We start from the raw sequence: 22,255 nt of genomic DNA on the forward strand, positions 1-22,255 counted from the left end.
ACACCTGGCCAGTTTCCATTCATTTTGAAATCCTGCTCAGGTGTCCCCTCTTCTGAGAAGTCTTCCCTGGCATACCCCACACTGCCAACAGTGTTAATATTGATCCTCTTTGTATAACTTAAAACATACTTCATTGTGCTATAGGCGTACATACTACGCTGCATCTGTATTATGATTGTCTCTTCTGCAAGAACAAGGCCGGTCTCTTACTCTTCTTGATATCCCTGGAGCTCAACATACAATAGCTGTTCAGTTAGCATATGTCATTGCCTTACCCTAGTCCAAGCAGGATAACTTGTACTGTGCATAATGGAGTCTGAAACTCACCTCACCTTAGGCATAAGTAACATAGAACACACAGTGGAGGAGTTTCTATTTTTATTCACTTCCATATAAAATCTTGACTCTTTACTTACCAGGATGCCACAGTCATTGTAAGGCTGCTATTTGAAATTGTGTTTAAAAAGGACAGTGAGCCGGGTGCAGTGGTTCATGCCTGTAATCCGAGCACTTTGGGAGGACAAGGTGGGCAGATCACACAAGATCACAAAAGATACAAAAATTTAGCTGGGTGTGATGGTGCACTCCTATAATCCCAGCTACTCGGGAGGCTGAGGCAGGAGAATTGCTTGAACCTGGGAGGTGGAGGTTGCAGTGAGCTGAGATCACACCATTGCACTCCAGTCTGGGTGACAGGGCTAGACTCTGTCTCAAAAAAAAAAAAAAAGAGAGAGAGGGTGGAGAGACTTTTTTACTGTTCCTGTAGAGTTTACCAGAATCCTAGGTTTGGTTTTCAAAATGAAAACATTTAACATGACCCCAAAAATAAAAAAGACATAAGCAGGCGGAGTTGGTGTACCTCCCTGCCCTCAGTTTATCCCACAAGGTTTCTGAAGCTTCGATAAAGCAGGGAGGAGTGTTGGAGTGGTGAATAGAAGCTGTTCCTACCCAGCCCACCGCAGTCCTCCCCAGGTGGTCAGTCTCTGGAGCCCTGACTCTCCTGTCCTCTTCCTCCGCTGGCAGCCTTGTTCTCTGAATATCTGCTATTCCATTTCCGCAATGATCTATTGTTATCTTCGCTTTTATTCCCCACCCTTTCCAATGGTTTCTTTTTTCTTTTATTTGTTGGGGAAAAAATGAAAAGGGTGTCCTTGGTTTGAAACCCTCCTCAGCTACCATCCATCACATCCAGTGAAGGGAATATCAGACTATACCTTCCTACTAAACAAGGATTATTGATACCCATTGTTAATCACCTTGTGCATTTCTAGGTTTTCCAAGAGTTATTACGCTGTATGATCATCACCTGTGTGCCCTCCACCATTACCTGCCCACCCACTTCTACTTGGTGTTGGTATTTGCCCATGCCTAGAACAGGGTAGATAATAGGTACAAGGAAATATCTGTCCACTGAATGAGGAATTTGGGAGGTGGTGCGATATTGGCAATGGCAAGATTGGGAGTGTGATGATGAAACCGAAGAAGGACATTGGTGGCATTCTTAAAATTCTCTTTTTCCCTCTTACCTTGACTCAGTCCAGCAGAAAATCAGTTGGCTGTTGTGGGAGCATTTACACTGTGGAAATTGGCAAATGCTAGAAAGCAGGGCTTTTTCATCCATCCAGAGAACTAGTTGTTAAGCATTTGGCAATGAGCAAGAGTTGACTGTTGGCTCATTTAAAGGTGAGGGGGGCAGAGCATAGAGAAACCATGCACCATCTCAAGGAGACAAAACAGAAGCAGGGCTGGGCTGGGACTTGAACTGGACTCATTCCTTCAAAGGAATTTCTAATGGTGCCACCCTCCCGTTGACCACTGCTAGGGCTTCAGTGTGTAGCACGCGATAGATACTGAAGAGTGTTGGTCAAGTGACTGAACAAACACATGAATGACAGAGCTCTTTGAGGATGGGGTCATGTCTACATCATCATTTTTTGGCAAGTATCTGTGTACTGCCCCGGACCAGGGGTTCAATGGCTAGGATCTGGCTCAGGCCCATCCAAAGGACCAGCCTGGCCACTATAGTTCTTATGCCATTCCCTGATTACTCCCACCTGAAGCTCAGCCCCTCCTGTGCTACTCCTGAGGCCGTTGGCCTCAGGGAGCAGGACCCTGGGGCCTCACAACCCCCACACACCCAGCGTTTGATAGCAGTATGAGGCAATGGGCGGCAGCACTCCATGTTACAGTGCAGAGCCAAGCACAGGATTCCAGTGACCTCACCCTCGGAGGAAGGCACCCCACCTCCAGCCAGGCAGCCCCACCCTGCCAGAGCCCTCCAGGCAGCCAAAACATTAAAGGTGCCCAGGGAGAAGGGAATTCCGTTAGCCATACACACACTTATGAGCTCAGGTTTACAGATTGGACCTTTTACAGAAATTGTCCCTGGATGTGCATAGAATATTTTCCTCTTTTTAAAGTGCCAAGGATCTCAGGCGAGATCTTTTCTGTTCTTTCCCCTGTGTTTTGGTATTAAAGATGTGATTTCCTAACACATGTCAGACATGATTCCCAAGACAGTTAAATGGGAAAGAAGATAATACTCAAGAGAACTCTAGGCTGACAGGTGGCAGTGTGGGCTTGAAGTCCTAGCCACTAACTATCTCTGTGGCCTTGGCCAAGATGCTGTACCTTTTGGAGCCTCAGTTTCCTTGTCTGTAAAGTGGGATCTCAATGCCACCACCTTCCTCTACCTCTAACTTCACAGGGATGTTATGAGTGTCCAGTAAGAATGCTGAGTTCCTCTCTGCCATGGCTGTTTTTCAATGTAGGTGCTTAGTTTACCTGTGACTGTGTTTGGTCTTACCCATATAAGCTTCCCAAGGGCAGAGTTTATGCCCTCCCTATGCAACCACTGACCCTCAGAGCCTTGCACAATGCCTGGCTAGGATAGATGGATGGGAGGTTGGGATCGATGGATGATTTGAGGAATGAATGAATAGATGCTCTTGAATAGATGCTGTTACTGTTATTAAAGGAAAGTTCAGGATTGAGGATGCCTAGAAGAGAGTCCTAGAAATTATTCAGTTGCCCTGGAATTCAGGGAGAATATCTGATACTTCCATGTTATTTCCAAGGCTTCCCCTCCTCCCTCTGGCACAGCTGGTAACTTGAGGCTACCCTTTCCTTTTAGAGGCCAAACTGCTTTAGGCTGCTTTGATTGAAGGCATGAGGACTGCAGGGTGTCTTGGTGTGTCCCTGTGAGGACTGCAGTGGGCTTAATCAGCCCTGTGGTGATCAGGACATTTCTCATCTACCTGTGCTACCTGGAAGAAGGATGGGAGGTGAACTCAGAGCTGGCACCACCAGCGGTGGCTTAAGGGTAGGCTTGTCAGATTTAGCAAATAAAAATACAGGACACCCAGTTAACACTTAGATAGACAATGAATGAGTCTAAGTCTATCCCATGCAATATTTACGATGGTCTTATACTGCAAAATGTTGCATTGTTCTTTGGAAATTCAAATTTAAATGGATATCCTGGATTTCATCTGGCCTCTCTGCTTATGGAGGGCAGCAACAAGAGACACTACTGGCCCTGCTACCACGGGGCCAGTGAGAGGCTGACCTTACAGCTTCCTCGCTTTCTGGCTGGGAAGAGCCAAACCAGATCCCCCTATTGACCCCATTCACAGAGAGCCGCTTTCCCTGCCTGTGACAAGGACTGTGTGTCACCAGCAGGGAGGGAGCAAAGTCGAAGGGACAGCCCAGAGCCAGATGGCCTGGGTACTGTGGGCTCTGGTCCCTGTTTTCCTTCTTAGTTATGTGACCTTGGGCAAACACAACCTACGAACCTCACATTCCTCAGCAGGAAGGCAGGGTCATGGATCATCTTCTTGAAAGGAGAACTGGAAAGATTAGAAATAATGGCATAGGTGGAGCTGGTACATGGCTTAGGTGGTCCTAAGAGGCCCTGAAATGAAACTGTTATTAACAATTAATTGCAATTACTAATTGCTTGTGAATATAATTGTTGTGGAAGCCAGGGGGAAGGAAGCCACTTGGCCTGCTTCGCAGCTCAGCTGGGTGTGCTGGAGGGCCGTCTTCCAGAAGCTCTGGAGGAGGGTGTCGAGATCCTGGCGGGCTGGCAGTCCCTCTACTGTGAGGATGAGGTGTGGACTCCAAGTCAGTCCCCTCCTCCTAGAGTTGGTTGAGAGGCTTAGAGTGGAGACACACAACTCTCTGTTGAAGACAGTTGGCTCTGGGGAACAAACTCCTTGTGCCTCTCTCCACCTTCCCCTACCCTTAAGGCTCTCCTTGAACAAGGGCAGGCCCTGCCTGTTTGTTTGGGGAAGTGAAGGGGTTTCTGGGATGGCTGGAGGGGCTGAGGGCCTAATGAAAAGAGTTTTGTCACTTTCTGCTTGCTTCATTCCATGACTCAAACACACCACCCAACACCACCTGGAGTGGCTCTGGACTTCATTCCTTTTCCTCTGGGCACCCACACTGTACCCCTTGCCCCTCCCTACCCCCTTGCTGTCCTGGCCCTGGAGTCTGGGGGAGGGAGGGGTCCTGGGCATTCCTCAACAGCCTACCCCGTTGCCTGGAGACGGCTCCGTTTTCCCAGGCCCGGCCCCTTTTATCAGGGAGACAATGTGCACACAGTGAGGGCCTTGTGCGGCACCCAAGCCCCGAGCCCTTTGACTTGAGGAATTTTTCAAGTGCTGACCCCTCTCCGTGAGGTCTTCATGCCGTCCAATCCAGCCGCCTTGTGCCCCTACTGCTTCCTACCCAGCTCTTTGCGGGGGAGGGGGGAACAGTGAAGAGCCGTTACCCCCGCCCTGGTGGAGTCTTAGGGGAGAGTTTCACCCTCGGAAACTGGGGCTAGAAAATCTGGGAGAAATGTCATTGAGCAGAAGAGAGTGTAGGAGAAATTTGATGGGTGCTGTTTCTTCCTAAACTTCTGTCTTGAGTGCCTTTCTAAAGAACTCTGCAGATGCTGTGGGACCTTGGGGCTGGTGCTAAGGGGGCACCTTCTTCTCTGGTCTCTGTTTCTATGTGAAACAGTGAGGATGGACAAAGAGCATGGCCCCCAAAAGACTTTCCATCACAATGACATTAAGATTCCCAGACACCACCTACACCCCATCTGTGTTGGATACAGTCCTTTGCATGAAAAATGACTTTGGCCGACTTAGACGAAATAGAGTTTTATTGAAAATGTGTGGGGAAGCTCCCAGAAGCAAAGAAAAATAAGAAGACCTGAGTGTCAGAAAGATGAGGCTGTTGGGTCCCTGGATCCCTGGGCCCCTTTACAGATCTAGGTGGTAGAAACAATCTCGAGATAAATCAGCTCCTACTTGCTTTCATCCTTGTTTCTCTCTGTTCAAAAATCAAATTCCTGGGGAAGAACAAGCCCAGCTTGTTCCACTCCTTGCTCTGCAGGCACTTTGGGACAGTCCCACCAGGACTGCACAAAAAGAAGGCTTGCTTCCACCAGTGCAAATACAAATAGAGCTGCTGTTACCAGAAGAAGGCAGAATGGATATAGGACAGGGCACATGGAGATATCCCCCTATGGTGATGGAATCAGAGTATCTAGACTGGAGCTCAGGAGATGAATTTTTTAAATGATGTAGAGCCAAGTTTAGAATCCCCCAAGCTAGAGGACTTATTTCATGAGGCTCCCACCTGGTAGAACTGGAACCAATGGGGGAAAACAAAGAGGGAGATATATTTCAGCTCAATATACAGAAAATTCATCTAACTGGCAAAGTCATCCAGAGACCGAGTAGGCTGCCTGGTGAGGGAGTAAGCTCCCTGTCACTTGCAGGTGTTCAGACACAGCTTGGCTACCCATTTGGGAAAAATAACGGGGCCAGGCTACAAGCCTTTAAAAAGGAGGCTTGGACCTGAAGCCTTTTATTTTTTCCCTGATGTCTTCTCTAGTCACTTCTCATGCCCTTGCCTTGGGCAAACTCTGAGGAGTTTAATCATTTCACTTGTGAGTCTTGCTTTATCCTCTACAACTTGGCTTTCTGGTTCAGGCCCTTCAAGTGACCTTCTTTCCAAAGAGTCCCCCGGATTCACGGGTCTTCTTGAGCAATAGCTACTCCTGGGGTGGAGTAGATTTCTGCCTGAATAACAGTCTTGCCCTGGGGGAGGCAGGGCTCTGGGCAGATGCCAGCCTCATTACAGAATGTCTAGGAAGCCCTGGGGCCTGTGGAATCCTGCCTGGGACATGCATCCTCTACAGGAAAGAAGCCATCTGTGATGGCAGGAGAAGGGATGGTGCTTCATTTCCATTTTTCTGACTTCCTGCCCTGGATTTGCAGGAGGGACAGGAGTGTGGGTTTCCTGAAGATTTGCACTGAGCTAATTGCAATCTTCAGAATAGGCTTAGCAAAATTAGGGGTTGCCTATGCAGCTGCTCATAGGGGACCAATCAGTCAGTGAGTGAAGGGGCAGGTGGTAGGAAAAAGCACAGGCATAGAGAAATATTTCCCTGCTCTAAGAAAAACAGCAGCATAGGCTCTATGACAAATGTTATCTGCCACTTGGCTTCGGTTGCAGAGTTGACGGGGAGCAGTGGGAACTGTGTTGGGCCAGAGAACTGATGCCCGCTCTGAGGCAGCAGCTGCGGGCCACGCAGCCAGTTTTTACTATGTGGGAATAAGGGCCTGGTGTTGTCGAGTTATTGATTTTCAAGGAAAGTCAGAAACCTGACTTTTTATCTGAATGTTCTATTTTATTTTTTATATAGAGTCTCAGTCTGTTGCTCAGGTTGGAGTGCAGTGGTGCAAGCTCAGCTCACTGCAACCTCTGCCTCCCGAGTGTAAGCTATTCTTCTGCCTCAGCCTCCCAAGTTGCTAGAATTACAGGCATGGGCCACCACGTCGGCTAATTGTTTTGTATTTTTAGTAGAGATGTGGTTTCACTGTGTTAGGCAGCCTGGTCTCGAACTCCCCACCTCAAGTAATCTGCCCACCTCAGCCTCCTAAAGTACTGAGCGAATGTTCTATTTTAAAAGTAAAAGTATACAATTTAAGTGCAACAAAACAAGACTGTGGATTCTATGGGGTCTACTAGTTGGCAACTTCTGATAAAGAAGACAGGAGTCAGAGTAACTATTTGGTCTAGTTCCTCTTCTGGGACTCTTTCCTGGCTAGACAGTAAACACCAGGATGGGAAGGGGGCTATTTTGTTCAGTGCAATTCCAAGGACCTACCTAGCACAGTGCTGAGAATAGAATATATCCTAGATGGATATGTGGATAGATGGGCAAATGGATGGGTAGATGGGTGTGTGGGTGTGTGGGTGGGTGGATGGATAGTTGGATGGACAGATGGATGGATGGATATGTGGACGGATGGATGGATGGATGGATAGGTGGGTAGGTGGGTGGACAAATGGATAACAACTGCTCTCAGCCTCTCTTTGGGTGCTCTGCACTTTTCACTTTGACAGGCTCCAAATTCCCTTCCCAAACAAGACATACAATATCCCCATGATCCCCTTAACATCCTCCTTATGCCATCAAAAACCCTTTTCTGGAATGATCAGATGTTTGTCACTTGCACCTTGGTGTGAATTACCTTTTAGACTATTACCTTTCCTATGGGCATTTCCCCTATTGGGCCCTTAGTAGTTGCTCAATAACTGTTTGCTGCAGGTATGATGTAGCCTTCTAAATGTGGAATGAAGGTTGAACACTTGTAGACATCTGTAGGAATGAGGGTGACACACTGTCGTGTCTTTTGAGAGGAGAAGGGTAGAGACTGGGAGATAACATTCTAGCCTGTCCCCTGCAGTCACTGGGAGTGAGTGTTTGATGACTTTGTTTATCCTAAAGTTCTGTGCTGAAGAGGAAGGGGAGCTTGTAGGGATTAGATAGGGAAGTTCTCCATCATGCTAGACACCAAGCAGGGTTTCATTTACAGCAAGGCAGATGCTGTCACCTTCTTCCCTTGGAGAGAGAAAATGACCTGTCATGTTCTCAGGGACATACCCAGCTGACCTTGACCCTCCACCCATCATGTTGAAGCACAGGAGGGAAAGGGGTGAACATTAATTAAACACCTGCCATATGTCAGGAGTATCATTCATGGTATCCTTACAGCAGGTATAGTAATGTCCTTATTTTTACAGATAAGGAAACCAAGGTTCAGGAAGGTTGCTGTTGGCCTGAGGCTGCACTAGGAAATAAATAGCTGGTTGGGACCTGGGCTTGTCTCTAAGGCTAGTGGTGCTCACATACTTCCTTACCTGGGGAGATCAAGTACCACCCCTGTAGCCCACCAGGGAGCAGGGCACTTGCTAGCACATTCTTGGCAGGTTACAGAGGCCTTTAAAGCTGTGTCTTCATTTAATCCTGTTGATAGCTCTGTGAGTAGATTTTCTTATCCCCATCTACAGAAGAGGAAGCAGAGGCTGGTCCACAATCAGGCGGCAGGTGCCAGAGCTGCCCACTCAAACCCAGGGCTTTTGCTCTGTGCCTGTTGTACATTAAAGGACACACCCAGGAAAATTCATTATTCTTCTGGGTGCCCCCAGGGCATACCTACCTCCTTTGCCCTTGCATGTGTCCTTCTGGCAGACACACACATCCAGATCCTGCTATACTAATCTTTGCACCCCTGGCAAAGACTGGGTACCAAATACTGGATGGATGGCTGGATGGTGACCTCAGGAAAGTGTCCCCTGACCCTCTGACTGGGTTGGCTGCTGCTTCTGTGGGATGAGAGGGACTTCTGTGTGAATGCTCAATGTGGTCATTTTCTATTTTTGTGTCTGTCCCTCCCATTAAATAGAAAGCCCCCTGAGACGAAGACCTAGCTATCTTGTCTTTGTGCTTGTTTCCTTAAAGCCTGCAGACTCTGGCACATAGTAGGTGGTTTATCTGTGTATGTTCAGTGTCTTAAAGAAGTGTGTTCTACCAACTGAAGTCCAATCTCCCCTGCACCCCACACTGGTCGTGCATGTTATCCATAGTACTTATTCTTTTTATCTGTTTTTAAAAAAATTCTTTTTGTCTTTTTAATGAGCATGTAAGCTCTCCAAGAAGCACTACATCTGCCACTATATCTGCTCTATCTACACCTACGCCTGGTATGATGCCCAGTCCATATAAGGCTCAATAGTGATTGAATGAGGGAGTGAATAAGTGATGTGAATTGTGGGATCAGATCCTGCCCACAAAAGTCCCCTTCTCTATTGTTCTCAGAGGCAAAAGTTGGGGATCATTTGTCACATCCTCTGGCTCAGGGCCCTATCGGATCTTAGTTTTGTACCTCTGCAGATCCCCATACAGGTGCAGGGAGTCTCATTACTCATGGAGCATTTCTTTCCTTCCTAGTTCACTGGATGTGGCTAATTGCATGGAGTACTGAGAGGCTGCACCATCGTTTGGGGCATTGGGGATTCTCTCTATCTGGCAGTGGGATGGTGCCAGGAGGGTGAGCTATTCTCAGGAGAAAATAATGGAGCTAGAATCAGATCTTGGGTCCCTCTCTGTTCCAAGGTCTGTCTTCTGCTACACCTCTGCCCATCCAGCCTGCCACGTGACTCTCTGGCTAACTAGAAAAGCCTGAGTGTTTTGCCTTTAACCATTTCCTGCACAGCCGATTGGCTCTCTCCCCTGCGTCTGCCTGGGTCACAAATCAGCAACTGACATGTTGCATCAGGAACATGAAAATCTCTATCTCCAGCCTAGCCCCTGTAAGGGTGACCTGTGGAGAGACAGCTATGCCTGGGACAGCATACTCCTGACCTCTCCTTCCTTGGGAGGACATCACCAATCCCTGGCTGCATTGACTCTACATACAGGATCAATTTTTTGGGAAAAAAAAAAGGCCTGTTTGAACACAGTTAGATCCTGTTTGTACCAATTCTCCTTCTGCCCCTGCTGCAGCCACAAAAGAATCCCGTACCCATTCCTCATCAGTCTCTCTTGTACACACATCCCACCTCCCCCAACTAGGGATTTCCCACCCCAGGCAGCACCAGTTTTATGATATTCTTCCTCCTGGGGCCTCAGATGTGGCAGTAAAATATGAGACCACCCACAGAGACAGAATCTTCGTGGAATCCAGAGCTCCCCCTACCTTCTTTCCCAGGCCAAGAATTTGATTGATTGGCTGAGGTATTAAAGGAGCTCGTTATGAGATTGAACATATGAAGGCATGAGGAGGAGACAGCCATGAGAGACAAAGCCCTTAGGCCCAGCGGGTCCATCCATTTTGCCTGAGGTCAAACAGCCAGTCAATTACAGAGGCAGCAACCCCAGCCCCCAAAGGCATCTAGAATTCCAGACCATCCCTACTCTTCCCTCTGCCAGACAGAACCGTTCAGAGGTGGCTCAAGCCTGAATGAGCCCCCGGCAAGGAGGCAGCAGTCTGTGTGGCCCATCAGGAGACAGACTTCTGACTTGCAGCCAGGCAGGGGGATGGACTGCCTGACCCTCGGCTTCAACCCCAGTCTGTCTGCCAGGCCCTGCAGTAAACATTCCAGAGATGGGCAAAACAAATGTTTCTCCTGGGAAGGTGAGGCCCCATTGAGACCACAGCTGCTTGGGTGGTATTGGTAGTAGTGCACAGTGCTTCGGGGTTCCAGGTTAGAATCAAGTTTAGGGCTGCCAGTTGTGCAGGTTGGCCTCAGAATGTGCCCCCACATTGCAATGGCTGTAGACCTGTAAATTTATTACAAAGGTGTGCCAGTAGATGGCAGTCAAGTGTCTCCAGGAAAGGCCACCCTACAGACAGTGTTTGTTTACCCGGTCAGCGAACATTTGTTAAGCCTATGTCCTCGGCCATAGCTCATAATGCCGGATACTGGAGACACATTGAGCATTGAGACTCAGTTTCTAGTTTCCAGGAGCTTATAGACTAGATGTTTGCGGGCAGAGGACAGATAAGTGATGCATAATGACAATGTGGAGTGGTAAGGGCTGGAATGGCTGTAAGTGCACTGTGCTGTAGGAACCAAGGGAGGACACTCAGCCCAGCCAGGGAAGGGGTGCTATCAGGAAAACTCAACAGAGTAGATATCACTCATGGGGATCTTGGAGCATGAGAAAGAGGCAACCAAAGAAGTGCCAAGCAGAGGGGATGGCCTGTGCAGAGGCTTAGAGGCATGACAGCACAGGGAGTATTTGGAGAAGCGCAGAAAGTTGAATGTGGCCATGAAGTAGATGGAAGTAGAAGGGGTAAGTGGACCCCAGCCAGCAGGGTCCAGATCATGAAGGATGCCAGGGCTCTGGACTGGATCCAAAACTAAAGATCACTTAGAGAGTATTTCCAGGAGAGGCTGGAAATTCTTCCCTCTAGGGTTTGAATACCCAGATCACTCATGTGACTTTGAGCAGAGACTTCTCCATCTGGAACATATGGGGAGTGATCCCTGCCCTACCACCCCTCACGGTTGGCATGAGAGTCAAATAGGAAGAAGGATGTGAAGGGGTTGGCTGTCCTTATAGAACAAGGCCACCTCTTTATCCCCATCATCAGCCATCATTCCTTGCACTTCTGGGACAGATCAAAATGAGGTGAACCATAATTCTGCTTTGTCATCCCCAAGAGGGTAAGATTGCTTTGTTTATTTGTGGGTCCCCACAACGCAGCCCCCACTAGGCACAGGGTAAACGCTCGATAGCTCTTTGCTATTGTGGATTCTGTTTCAGGCTGTGGGCTATACACTTTGGAGCTTACTATGTGCCAGGGACTATTTTAAATGCTTTGTATGTCTTGTTCCATGTAATCCTCATAACAACGCTGTGAGGCAGCTGCTACTGTTATTCTCATTTCCTAAGTGTAGAAACTGAGGCATGTGGAGCTTGACTTACCCAAGCTTACAGAAGTGAGTGGAGGAGTTGGGGTCGTATCCAGGCTATCTGTCCTGAAGCCACTGCACTTTCCTCCTTGTTGCATAGAGGATTAAGTGACTTTCTCACCATACCCTTCCCTGGTAGTGACTATCACCACTTGACAAATGAGGAAACTGAGACCCAGAGGGCTAAGTGTCTTGTCTTAGAACACATGGTCGGTGAATAGCAGAGCTAAGGTTTTGCCCAAGCCTATATGATTGCAAATCCATGTTTTTTTTTCCAGTATGCTAGTGATTGTAATCATAGGTTACCATTCCCGTTTCCAGGTCCAGCCAGTACTTCTTTTAAATTTGGAGCTTGGATTAAAAGCAAATGACTTGTTTAAATCCAAGAGGGACACCTACCTTGGATCCTGCTCTGGCCCTTATTAGCCACACCTCTCTTGACAGGCAGAGGAGTTAGGACTAAGGGGATGTACCTACAAAGACCCTGCAAATTATACTCTTAGGCCCTGACCTGGGTACCCAAACTCTAGAATTCCCTCCTCAAAGGGACCTTAGCTCAACTTCAGGGCCTATATAGGCCAGTTCCTTGGTCCAACCTTTATGGGGTGGCCAAAGGACAACCATTTGGGGAGGAGAAGGGAGTAGAAGAAGCTTGGCCACATGGTCTGGGCCATCTACATACTCCCACCAGGAGCCTCAGTGGTGCAGGACAGAGAAGAGTGGGTGGAGAATTAGGGAGGATCTTGGGTGAGGTCTGAAAACCAAAAGCTGGCAATCCCCATGCTGCCATGTGCTGGGTAGAGTGCAAAAAATTCTGAGAAGTATACATTCTGAGTCTTTAAGGTCATTATGAAGTTGTGTCTGTCAAGGAAGGAAGACAGACGTCTCTTATTCAAATGTTTGCTGGCTTGATTTTGTCAATTTTAAATATTTGACATATGACACATAGCTTCCCATTTGTCGCTTCGCCCCAGATGCTGCAAATACTAGACGTGGGCCTGTCCTGGTGTCTGGAATTTGCTGATACTACCTTTAAGGATTCCTGATAAAGTTCACAAACCATGTGAAAAGATTCTCTTCGCATGAGGCTGTCCACACAGGTATTTTATTGAAGACCATTGCTGAGAGAAACAAAATAAAAATCTTGCTTTTGAGTCCCACCTAATAGTTCCTTTCCTACTAAAGTCCTGCCTAGTTGACATCTAAGCCTATCAGGATATAAGAAAAAGTGGTGCTAATATCAGAGCTGTCAGTCAGTCTTGGGAAGAGATTAACTCCACCGGCATCAGCTAAGAATAGGTAGAGAGACTTTGGAAGCAGACAGGCTGAAGCAGTTAGTGAATTCATAGAAAGGATTCTTTCACAAATGGAAGGCTAAAAAAATGGCTGATGATACCAATCTTCCAAGGAAAAGGAGACTAAGAAGGTTCTTTAATGCTTAAAAAATTATCCATTAGAAATCAATCATGTGGCTACACCCAGCTGATGGGAGCATTGGGATGCACATTTTTATGTACCAATCTGTAAACTCTCTTACTGTGGAAAAAGGAGAGAATGAATATTAGCAAGCGAAGAGCTGTCTCTGTCCCAGAGAAGGTTTATGGAAATGCTTAACACCATGCCCAGTTCACAGCAAGTCTCCAAGAACTATTAGTGTCATCCTACCAATAATCAAACAGAGAAAATGGAAACTTTTGTTACTTTTTGTGAGATGATATCTAAACCCAGAAAGACCCCAATTTTCACTGCTGTTTTTCAGAGTTGAGCAAAAGCACAGATATGGAATTAGAAGTCCTGAGTTCACATCCCTTAGGCAAAGTATTTAGTCTCTCAGGGTTTCCGTTTCTTCATCTGTAGGTTGGAAATAATAATACCTACTTCATGATGGTAGTTGTGAGCGTTAATGAGAAAGGCTGTAGGTTAAACTCTATAGCAGAGTTTCTGGCACAGAGTTGGTACTCAATAAGTGTTTTTTCATTGGTCCCTTCACCCATGTATTCATTCAACAAATATTAATTGAGCTCCTATTATGTGTTAAGCACTCGGGTAGGTGTTGGGAACAAAATGATGAAGACAATAGGTTGTTTTTGACCTCAGGGAGCTGTATTATAGTTTAGTGATACACAGGCATTAAACACAGTTACTAATTATAATTAATTATAGTTGTAATAAATAGTATGAAGAAAATGTGAAGAGACTCTCAGTAGAGAGATGAATCATAGGTCAAGATTAGGGTGCTTATGGAGAAAAATGACCAGGTAAGTGAATTTGAGAAATAATTAAAATGTAGAATCAGTGAGTATAGAAAGGGAGAAAGAGATATCAAGGATGATGTCTACATTTCTGTCTTAAGCAATGGGTAGACAGGGTTGTCATGTACTGATGATGGGGAAGACAGAGGCAGGGATGTAGAAGAAAGTCTATGGAAAGAAGGATGGATGGATGGATGGATGGACGGATGGATGGATGGATAGATGGTAGATGTTCAAAGGGACAAATGAGGACTGCTTCATTAGACAAAGAAAAATTGAGAAATGGGTGAGACTGGATAGAGGTATAGTAAGTGTTTGGTGAAGTACATAGGACATATAGGTATAACTCAATAAAGCAATACTGCATTGTTTATTTACGCAGGATTCTCTTTTTTGGGTAGTTAGAATATTTGGATAATGGGCATCACCAAAATGTTGACTTTTGTTAAGAACTAAAATGCCATAACATTTTTAATGTTAAAAGAACACAAAAATATATACTTGAGAATGAGACTGGATTGAACAAAACTGTATTTTCTAAAGTCTTTAAATTACACACTCTATAGCAATCATCATTCTTTTATACATTCAACATATTTCTGAAGACTAAATTGAAGAGTGGGAGTATACCAAGATAAACCATGTGTGGTTTTGCCTTCAAAGGGTAGGGGAGACAGGATTAACATATATGTGAAGATAACACAGTGAAAATCATGAATTTAAGAGAAATGTGGATAAAACACTGTAAATATCCTTTAATTCTTTTAAAAATTAATACACAATAATTTACATATTTATGGGTAAGTAGTGGTGTTGCGATACATGTAATGTGTAATGATCGGATTAGGGTAGTTAGCATAGCCTTCATTTAGAACCTTTTCATGCGGGATTCTTTTTCTTATTTAATCCTCAAAGTAACCCTTAGAAATATGTAGCACAGTTAATATCATTCTTTTACAGAGGCTAAAACTGAGATGCAGGGGGGTCAAGTAACATGACAGAACCAGAACTTGAAACTCCAGTCTTCCTATCCACCCTCTCCCCTTTACCACACACCACCTGTAAGTTATAAGAAAATCAGCAGTGAAGGTGGGAGGATAGAGTAGGATGGCCGAGGGTGTGTCTTGATATGCACCTCTGGGGTAAAGGCCTTTGGGAGAAGGGAGAAAAGAGTAAAACAGCCTGCATCCTTACCCAGCTGATTTCTTCTCCTTTACAGGTCCAAGTATTTCCATGGGAAGAAGGTGAATGGAGAGATCGAGATCCGAGTGGAGCAGGTAGGTGGGAGCTGTGTCTTTATTTAGCACCGTTATATGACCTTTCTGCAGTTGGGGCTGTTCTTACACTCAATCTTGGTCTCCATCTTATGTGGTCATAATGAGCTAAGATTACCAGAGAAGTCCAAGTTTATACCTGGGAGTCTCATTAAATTTCAGAATTATTTTGGCCAGTGGTTTTCAACCTTTTGTGTTTTAGCAGAGACCCTTTCTTTAAAGGAAATGTCAAATAGGAACTCATTCTGCAAAACAAAGACATGTAAAGCTGCTGTGATGAAAATGGTCAGGTGGAACCCAGTGTCTGTTTCATACTGTTCCTTGTGGCCCCGGGGGCATCTCCTTGCAGCCACTTGGGCTAGAGAGCATAGTTTAGGAACATAATGAAGGGCCTTGAACCTGCCTCTCTCATTTTCTAGGTTTTACACAGATGACTTAATCCCTCTCTGCTTCAATTTCCATATCATTGTGGGGATTAAATTATTTAATTATTTAAAACCTCAGAAGGCATCAGAATCACAAATACTATCTCTTGCTATTGCTATTTGTTTTTTTTTGTTGTTGTTTTTTTTTTTGAGGTGGAGTTTCACTCTGTCGCCAGGCTGTAGTGCAGTGGCATGATCTCGGCTCACTATAACCTCTGACTCCCTGGTTCAGGTGATTCTTCTGCCTCAGCCTTCCGGGTACCTGGGATTACAGATACACGCCACCAAGCCCAACTAATTTTTGTATTTTTAGTAGAGACAGAGTTTCACCATGTTGGCCAAAATGGTCTTGATCTCCCGATCTCAAGTGATCTGCCTTCCTAGGCCTCCCAAAGTGCTGGGATTACAGATGTGAGCCACAACGCCCAGCCACTATTGCTATTAATATCAATATCTAGGTCCCTCATTTTATATGGAAAGAAATAGGGATTTGTTTAGGACTGTGTAGGGAGGCAGTGGCAGAATCAGGAGTAGAAGGTGTGGTCTCCTGGGTCCAGATCAAAGCTTTCTCCTGTTCGTTTGGTGAGAACCTCCTGTCTGTCAAACACTGTGCTCAGCCTTAGGAGAGTACATTTGAGCATGGGCTCTGGAGCCATACTCCAGGTTTGAATCCCAACACTACCCCTTATTAACTTTGTGACCTCGGTTGAGTAATACTTATGCTCTCTCCAGCTTGATTTCTTCATCTTTCCAACTAGGTTAATAATAGCATCAGCCTGTGTTCATAGGGTACTGTGAGGATTAAATGGGTTAGTCCATGAACAGTGCACACAACAGTACCTGGCACATACTGGGCACTTAGTAAATGTTACCCATTTATCATTAGCGTCATTATCTTCCTCCTCCTCCTCTTCCTTCTCCTCCTCCTCTTCCTGCTTCCCCTCATCAAAGACAAACAGTAAATAATATAGACAAAGTCCTTGCTGTAAAAATGATTTCAAAATACAATTTTAAGATAGGGGGATGTGACTGTTCTTTTCCCTGCACTTTTTGAACTTAGTGTGTCAGAGAAACAGAAAGATCTTCTAAGCATCAAACTGAGTTGGCTTAATATTAAAACACCTACACTTTGAATTTCAATATGATTCTGTGGCTTTCAAGTCAACCTGGTGTCTACTGGTTTTCCTTCCATGGCAAGAAGCAGGTTATTTTTGTTCATTTTGCAAATATTTGTCAAGAGTCTACTATGCTAGCTAGCTAATATGCAGAGAATGAGTATATAGAAGCAGAGGCCCAGTCCCCAAATGCCTGTGGTCTAGGAGGGGAGGTAAGCTCTTTTCTTTTTTCTTTTCTTTCCTTTCCTTTCCTTTCCTTTCTTTTCCTTTCCTTTCCTTTCTTTTCCTTTCCTTTTCTTTTCCTTTCTTCCTTTCTTTCTTTCTTCCTTTCCTTTTCTTTCTTTTCTTTTCTCTTTTCTTTTCTTCTTTTCTTTTCTTTTCTTTCTTTTTGAGATAAAGTCTTACTCTGTTGCCCAGGCTGGAGTGCAGTGGAGTGATCTGCAACCTCCGCCACCTGAGTTCAAGCGATTCTTCTGCCTCAGCCTCCTGTGTAGCTGGGATTACAGGCATGTGCCACCATGCCTGGCTAATTTTTTTTTTTTTGGTATTTTTAGTACAGATGAAGTTTCACTGTGTTGGTCTGGCTGGTTTCAAACTCCAGCCTGACCTGCCTCAAATGATCTGCCTGCCTTGGCTTCCCAAAGTGCTGGGATTACAGGCATGAGCCACCCCACCTGGCCTACAGAAGAATAACATTGATGATAGTCTCAAACTTCTATTGAACATTTACTATTTGCCAGGTGCCACATTAAGTGCTTTCCATGCAACAACTCATTCAGTCCACACAGTAGCCTATTGCTGAGGAAACTGGGGCCCAGAGAGCTTAAATAAATTGCCCAGGCAAGCCACATGCAGTGAAGCTGGGATTCTTACAGGTGGAAGCTAAAGAAGAGAGGCCCAAACTTGGCACTCCAGGCAGCAGAGGTCACAGTCAACTGAAAGACTCAAATGTGGCCTCGAAGAGGGAGTGGTGTTTGAAATAGATCAAAGGATGGATAGGATGTCAACAAGTGGAGATAGTGGTGTGAAGAGCGTGTAAATGGAGGAGGCAGTGTGAGCAAAGATAAGGATACCAGAAGTACAGGGTATTGAGTGACAGGGAGTGTGGTATGGTTCTCCAAAACAGGACACATCATCTTCCCCTGTGCCCATCCTACTCCTCCTCCCTAATTCCCTCTCTCAGTGAAGAGTGTGACCATCTACCTTCCACCTTAGCCAGAAACCTGTACCAGCAGCTCCCAGACGTGTCCCTATCCCTGTATCACTATACCCATTCAATGACTGGATCCTCCTGACTCTGCATCTGATATTTCCTAGTCCTTCCACTTCTCCCTTCATCCCCTTTACCTAGATACTTGGCTGGACCACCCAAAACTCTTGTCCAGTCTTCCTCATCAACAGCCTCACAATGTCATGTTTTCCACCCATCTCCAATGTATCCTTCATATCAAAGCTAGAGTGATCTTCCTAAAAAAGCAGATTAGGTCCTTTGAAATGTTAGCTTTAAAATCCTTTCCTCAAAGATTCCTTCTGAGGCTTTTCCAGATTTAAATCAGGTAACCTGGTTATTCCCTTTCATAGCTCCTCAACTTTTCCTTCCTGACCCTTATCTGAATTTTTACCCATACATTTTGGGTGGGATGATTTGCATGAGGGTAGAGACCATGACTGTCTGGATCTTACCCTAAGTAGCACTGGGCCTGGTGCAAAAGAGAATTGAAGGAAACATTTGCTGAATGAATAACTGACAGATTCCACAGATTTCAGGCTGCTTGTCAGTTTCCAAGGGCAATAAGTCAGCACTTCTTAATCTCCCCTCACAAATCTGGGTTTTTCATAAACCATCTGGTAAATGCTTGGTTGCCAGCTGAGTTCACCCTGCCTCATCCCATTTGTGGAAACCCCAGGGGCATGTTTTAATTTTCCCCTTTTATCTCAGCAATGCCATTGGCCTACCTTGTAAGGTACAAAATCTATGAGCAGGACCATTAGGGAACTGCCCTAAGAATAACTCACCCAGGGGGTCTGGGGACACTCAGCCAGTCTATGAGAACTACAATCACACTGACAAACCTTGGCTAATTTAGAGTTGTTCTGATTTTCAGCCATGCCCCTCTGTGAAAGCCAGAAGGTGAATTAGCCAGGAAACCAATTAGCAGGTCATTTGGGCATTTTTCCCCAGAAGACATACCTTTCCAAATCCATCTTGGAATCAGAATCACTTGTCTTTGCCCATCTGTATCAGTGGGTGGGACACATAAGCAACCCCCCAGGAATCTCACATGCATCCTTTAGCACTTGGGAAAAGTCTCAAGATGAAAGCCACTGTTTAGTCTGAGCTGGCCTCACATTTTGAGAGCCTGTTTCCCAACCAAGGGCCAAATTAACCAGATAATTGTACTGTCTGGGTTTTGCTGAACAGAGCGAAAGAGTTAGTTGTGGTTGGCCTAGAGGAAGCCTCCGCCCCTTCTCTCAATCCTCTTCTCCCAAGTCTAAAAACTGCTTGCCTCAGCTTTTACAGAGCCAGGAATCAAGAAACCCTGGGAGGCCCGTTGGGGGACAGCACCATTTTGCATTCTGTTACCCACAATGCCCTACTGGCTCTGCGGGGGCCTCACAGCAGTATGCTAGTAGGGTCTGAGAGGATCAGGCCAGGATGGTTGGCATGTCAAACTCTCCTCTGTTTATATTTGAGGCAAAGGGTCTTTTTCTCCACAGGCACAAGTCACCCCTCTGTGGGACCAAGCAATGAGGTTGATGAATGGATTAATATTAAATAGACTCACAGTTCTGGGCCATCAGTGGACTAGGACTTAGTAGGGTAGAGCCTCGGTCTCTAACTTTTAAAAGAAAATACTGAAATCACCATGGCCAGTCTTTCCTCTTTAATGCAAGTACCAAGGCAGAAAGAACACTAATGCCTTGCTTTAGCAGATGGAGAAAAAGGCAAGAGAAGGTGTAAACCCTGCTCTTGTGCAACTCCCAATCCAATGAAGAAAGCCGAACAAGCGATGGATTTACATATGAATACTAGTTGCTCCTTTGAGTACCTGTCGTTGTGTAATGTTGGGTTGGGATGAGGTTGGGATGCTGTTCAGGGAAGCTGCTGTTGGGAGCTCTGTTTATCTTCTGCTCTATATATATTGAACATAAATGTCTTCTGAATGGAAAGGTGAGATATTCCCCTTAAAACATTTTAAACACTTCAGACCCCATATTTATATTTTCTCATATGCACTTCAGCCTTCAACCCACAACTCTTTCTGGGACAACCTTTCTTAGAATGGACTTTAACTGTAGATATTGACCATAAAGACCATGTGATATTTCAAGAAACAGTCAGTGGTCAACAAGGTAGAGAAGTGGAGGTTGGATGTTAATTCATTTTGGTCAATAGGTAACAGGTTGAACATCATCCTTATTAGGAAATGGTTACTTGATAGAAATAAATACACTTTGGGAGAAATCTAATGGCTTGCCGAAAGGCTTTGTCCTTGGCTTTATTCTCCTACTTAATAGTGACTTAAATTAAGCCAATATTAAGTGACTCAAATTACATTTGCTAATGACTTTACACTAGACAGGAGAGAGACTATGCCGGATTGAATTTGATGTGATCAAATTGAATAGGAATACAATATAAAGTTGAGTAGGTGGTGGCAGTTCCTGCAGCCTCAGTGAGAGTGAGTGCAGTTTTGGCTGGTTGCTGCAGCTCACGCCTGTATCATCCCAGCACTTTGGGAGACCCAGGCAGGACTGCTTGAGCCCAGGAGTTCATGACCAGCCTAGGCAACCTTGTGGGACTCCATCTCTACAAAAACTTAAAAAAGATGACCGATGACTTTAAGCTGATGAGCTCAGCTGTGAAGGAGCAGGACTGGGGAGACCCAGCTTATTAACATCACATGAGAAAAACCAAAAAGACCTAACATTTGAGTTGTGCACAGCTTAATATGTGTGGGAGGAAAGGTGGTGTAGGGGTTAAGATCGTGGCCCCAGAGTAAGATAGACTGAAGATGGAATCTCAGCTCAGTCATATTTTAGCTGTGTTTGCTTTTACCTAAAACATCTCTAAATCAATGTCCTCACCTGAAAATGATGATAATAAATTTTATTCCCTAGAGTTATTGTGTAAAAAAATGAGTTAATGTAATATGCTAAGCATTGTTTCTGGCACATGTGATAGGTGCCCAATAAACTACAGTTGAGATTGCTACTCCCCTAAAACCTGATGCCACTTCAGGCTGCACTATCAAGGCACAGCAGTTAGAATGCAGGAAAGTGATAGTTCATATACCTCTTCTTACACGCATACATGCAGACACACACACACTGCTAGTGAGACACTCTAATAAGAGATGCAGTTGAGTGTCACACTGGAAGGAGGTTGCAGCAACCTGGAATGCCTTCTGAAAAGGGATTGGAGTAAGAGAAACTAAGGCCAATGAGGAAAGAGGACCTGTTTAAGGAACTAGAGATGTTTAGTCCAGAGGAAGAAAGGTCTCTGATAGGTCCCAGTCTACTCTTTACAAATATCTACCACTTGAACAAGTATGGTTGATAAAGTACGTTACCATTTGTTAAGTCCTTATGAGATAAAGCTAAATGCATTTTATGGCTGAAGTATGTACTGTTATAACTTCCATCTTTCAGAAGCTGAGACTCAGAGAGAGTAAGTGGCTTGTGGCTTGTCTAAGGTTGCCCAGATAATAAGTGGCATGGGTCTGTTTTTGAACCCAGCCAGTCTGACTTCAGGGTCCTCTTCTTATCCACTATATAGGTTTTTCTTCCAGTGTTGTAAATATCAAGAACAATAACCAAAACTATTGGTTAAAGCACTTGACATGCATAATCTTATTTCAACCTCACAATGCCTCTTTAAGATGGGTACTTTGGGCTGGGCACAGTGGCTCATTCTTGTAATCCCAGTACTGTGGGAGGCCAACACAGGTGTATCACCTGAGGAGTTCAAGACCAGCCTGGCCAACGTGACAAAACCTCGTCTCTTAGTTAGGCATGGTGGTATGCACCTGTAATCCCAGCTACTCAGGAAGCTGAGGCACAAGAATTGCTTGAACCTGGTAGACAGAGGTTGCAGTGAGCTGAGATTGTACCATTGCACTCCAAGCTGGGTGCGATAACAGCAAAACTCCTTCTCAAAAAAAAAAAAAAAGATGGGTACTTTGTCCCTTTCTGCAGATGAAAAAGCTGGACTCAGAGGTGTTAAACATGCAGCAGAAATGGGTGACTGAAGAGGAATCTGAACCTCTTGAAGAGGTTTCTGTGCTGAGCACCACCCTCTATTGTTTCACTGGGGTTAGAGTTCAGCCTATTGGTGCAATCCTACAGGAAGATAGGTTTCAACTTGGTATGTACAGAAACTGTTAAGTAGTGCTGACTAATGAGGAATGGGCCATGCCCCT

At 45.3% G+C, this 22,255-nt stretch overlaps 1 protein-coding gene across 4 annotated transcripts in view; it reads left to right on the forward strand.

Moving 5' to 3' along the window:
* Positions 1–22,255, forward strand: part of SYN3 (synapsin III) — a 493,528-nt gene that overhangs the window by 55,626 nt on the left and 415,647 nt on the right. For all 4 annotated transcript variants that reach the window (XM_032266914.1, XM_032266917.1, XM_032266915.1 and 1 more), the window contains exon 3: positions 15,238–15,295. In XM_032266914.1, coding sequence (XP_032122805.1) covers positions 15,238–15,295 — 58 coding nt within the window. The remainder of the gene's footprint in view (positions 1–15,237; positions 15,296–22,255) is intronic.

Source organism: Sapajus apella, unplaced genomic scaffold, assembly GCF_009761245.1.
Source record: "Sapajus apella isolate SASKATOON/1434 unplaced genomic scaffold, GSC_monkey_1.0 scaffold162, whole genome shotgun sequence".
Lineage (NCBI taxonomy): Eukaryota > Metazoa > Chordata > Mammalia > Primates > Cebidae > Sapajus > Sapajus apella.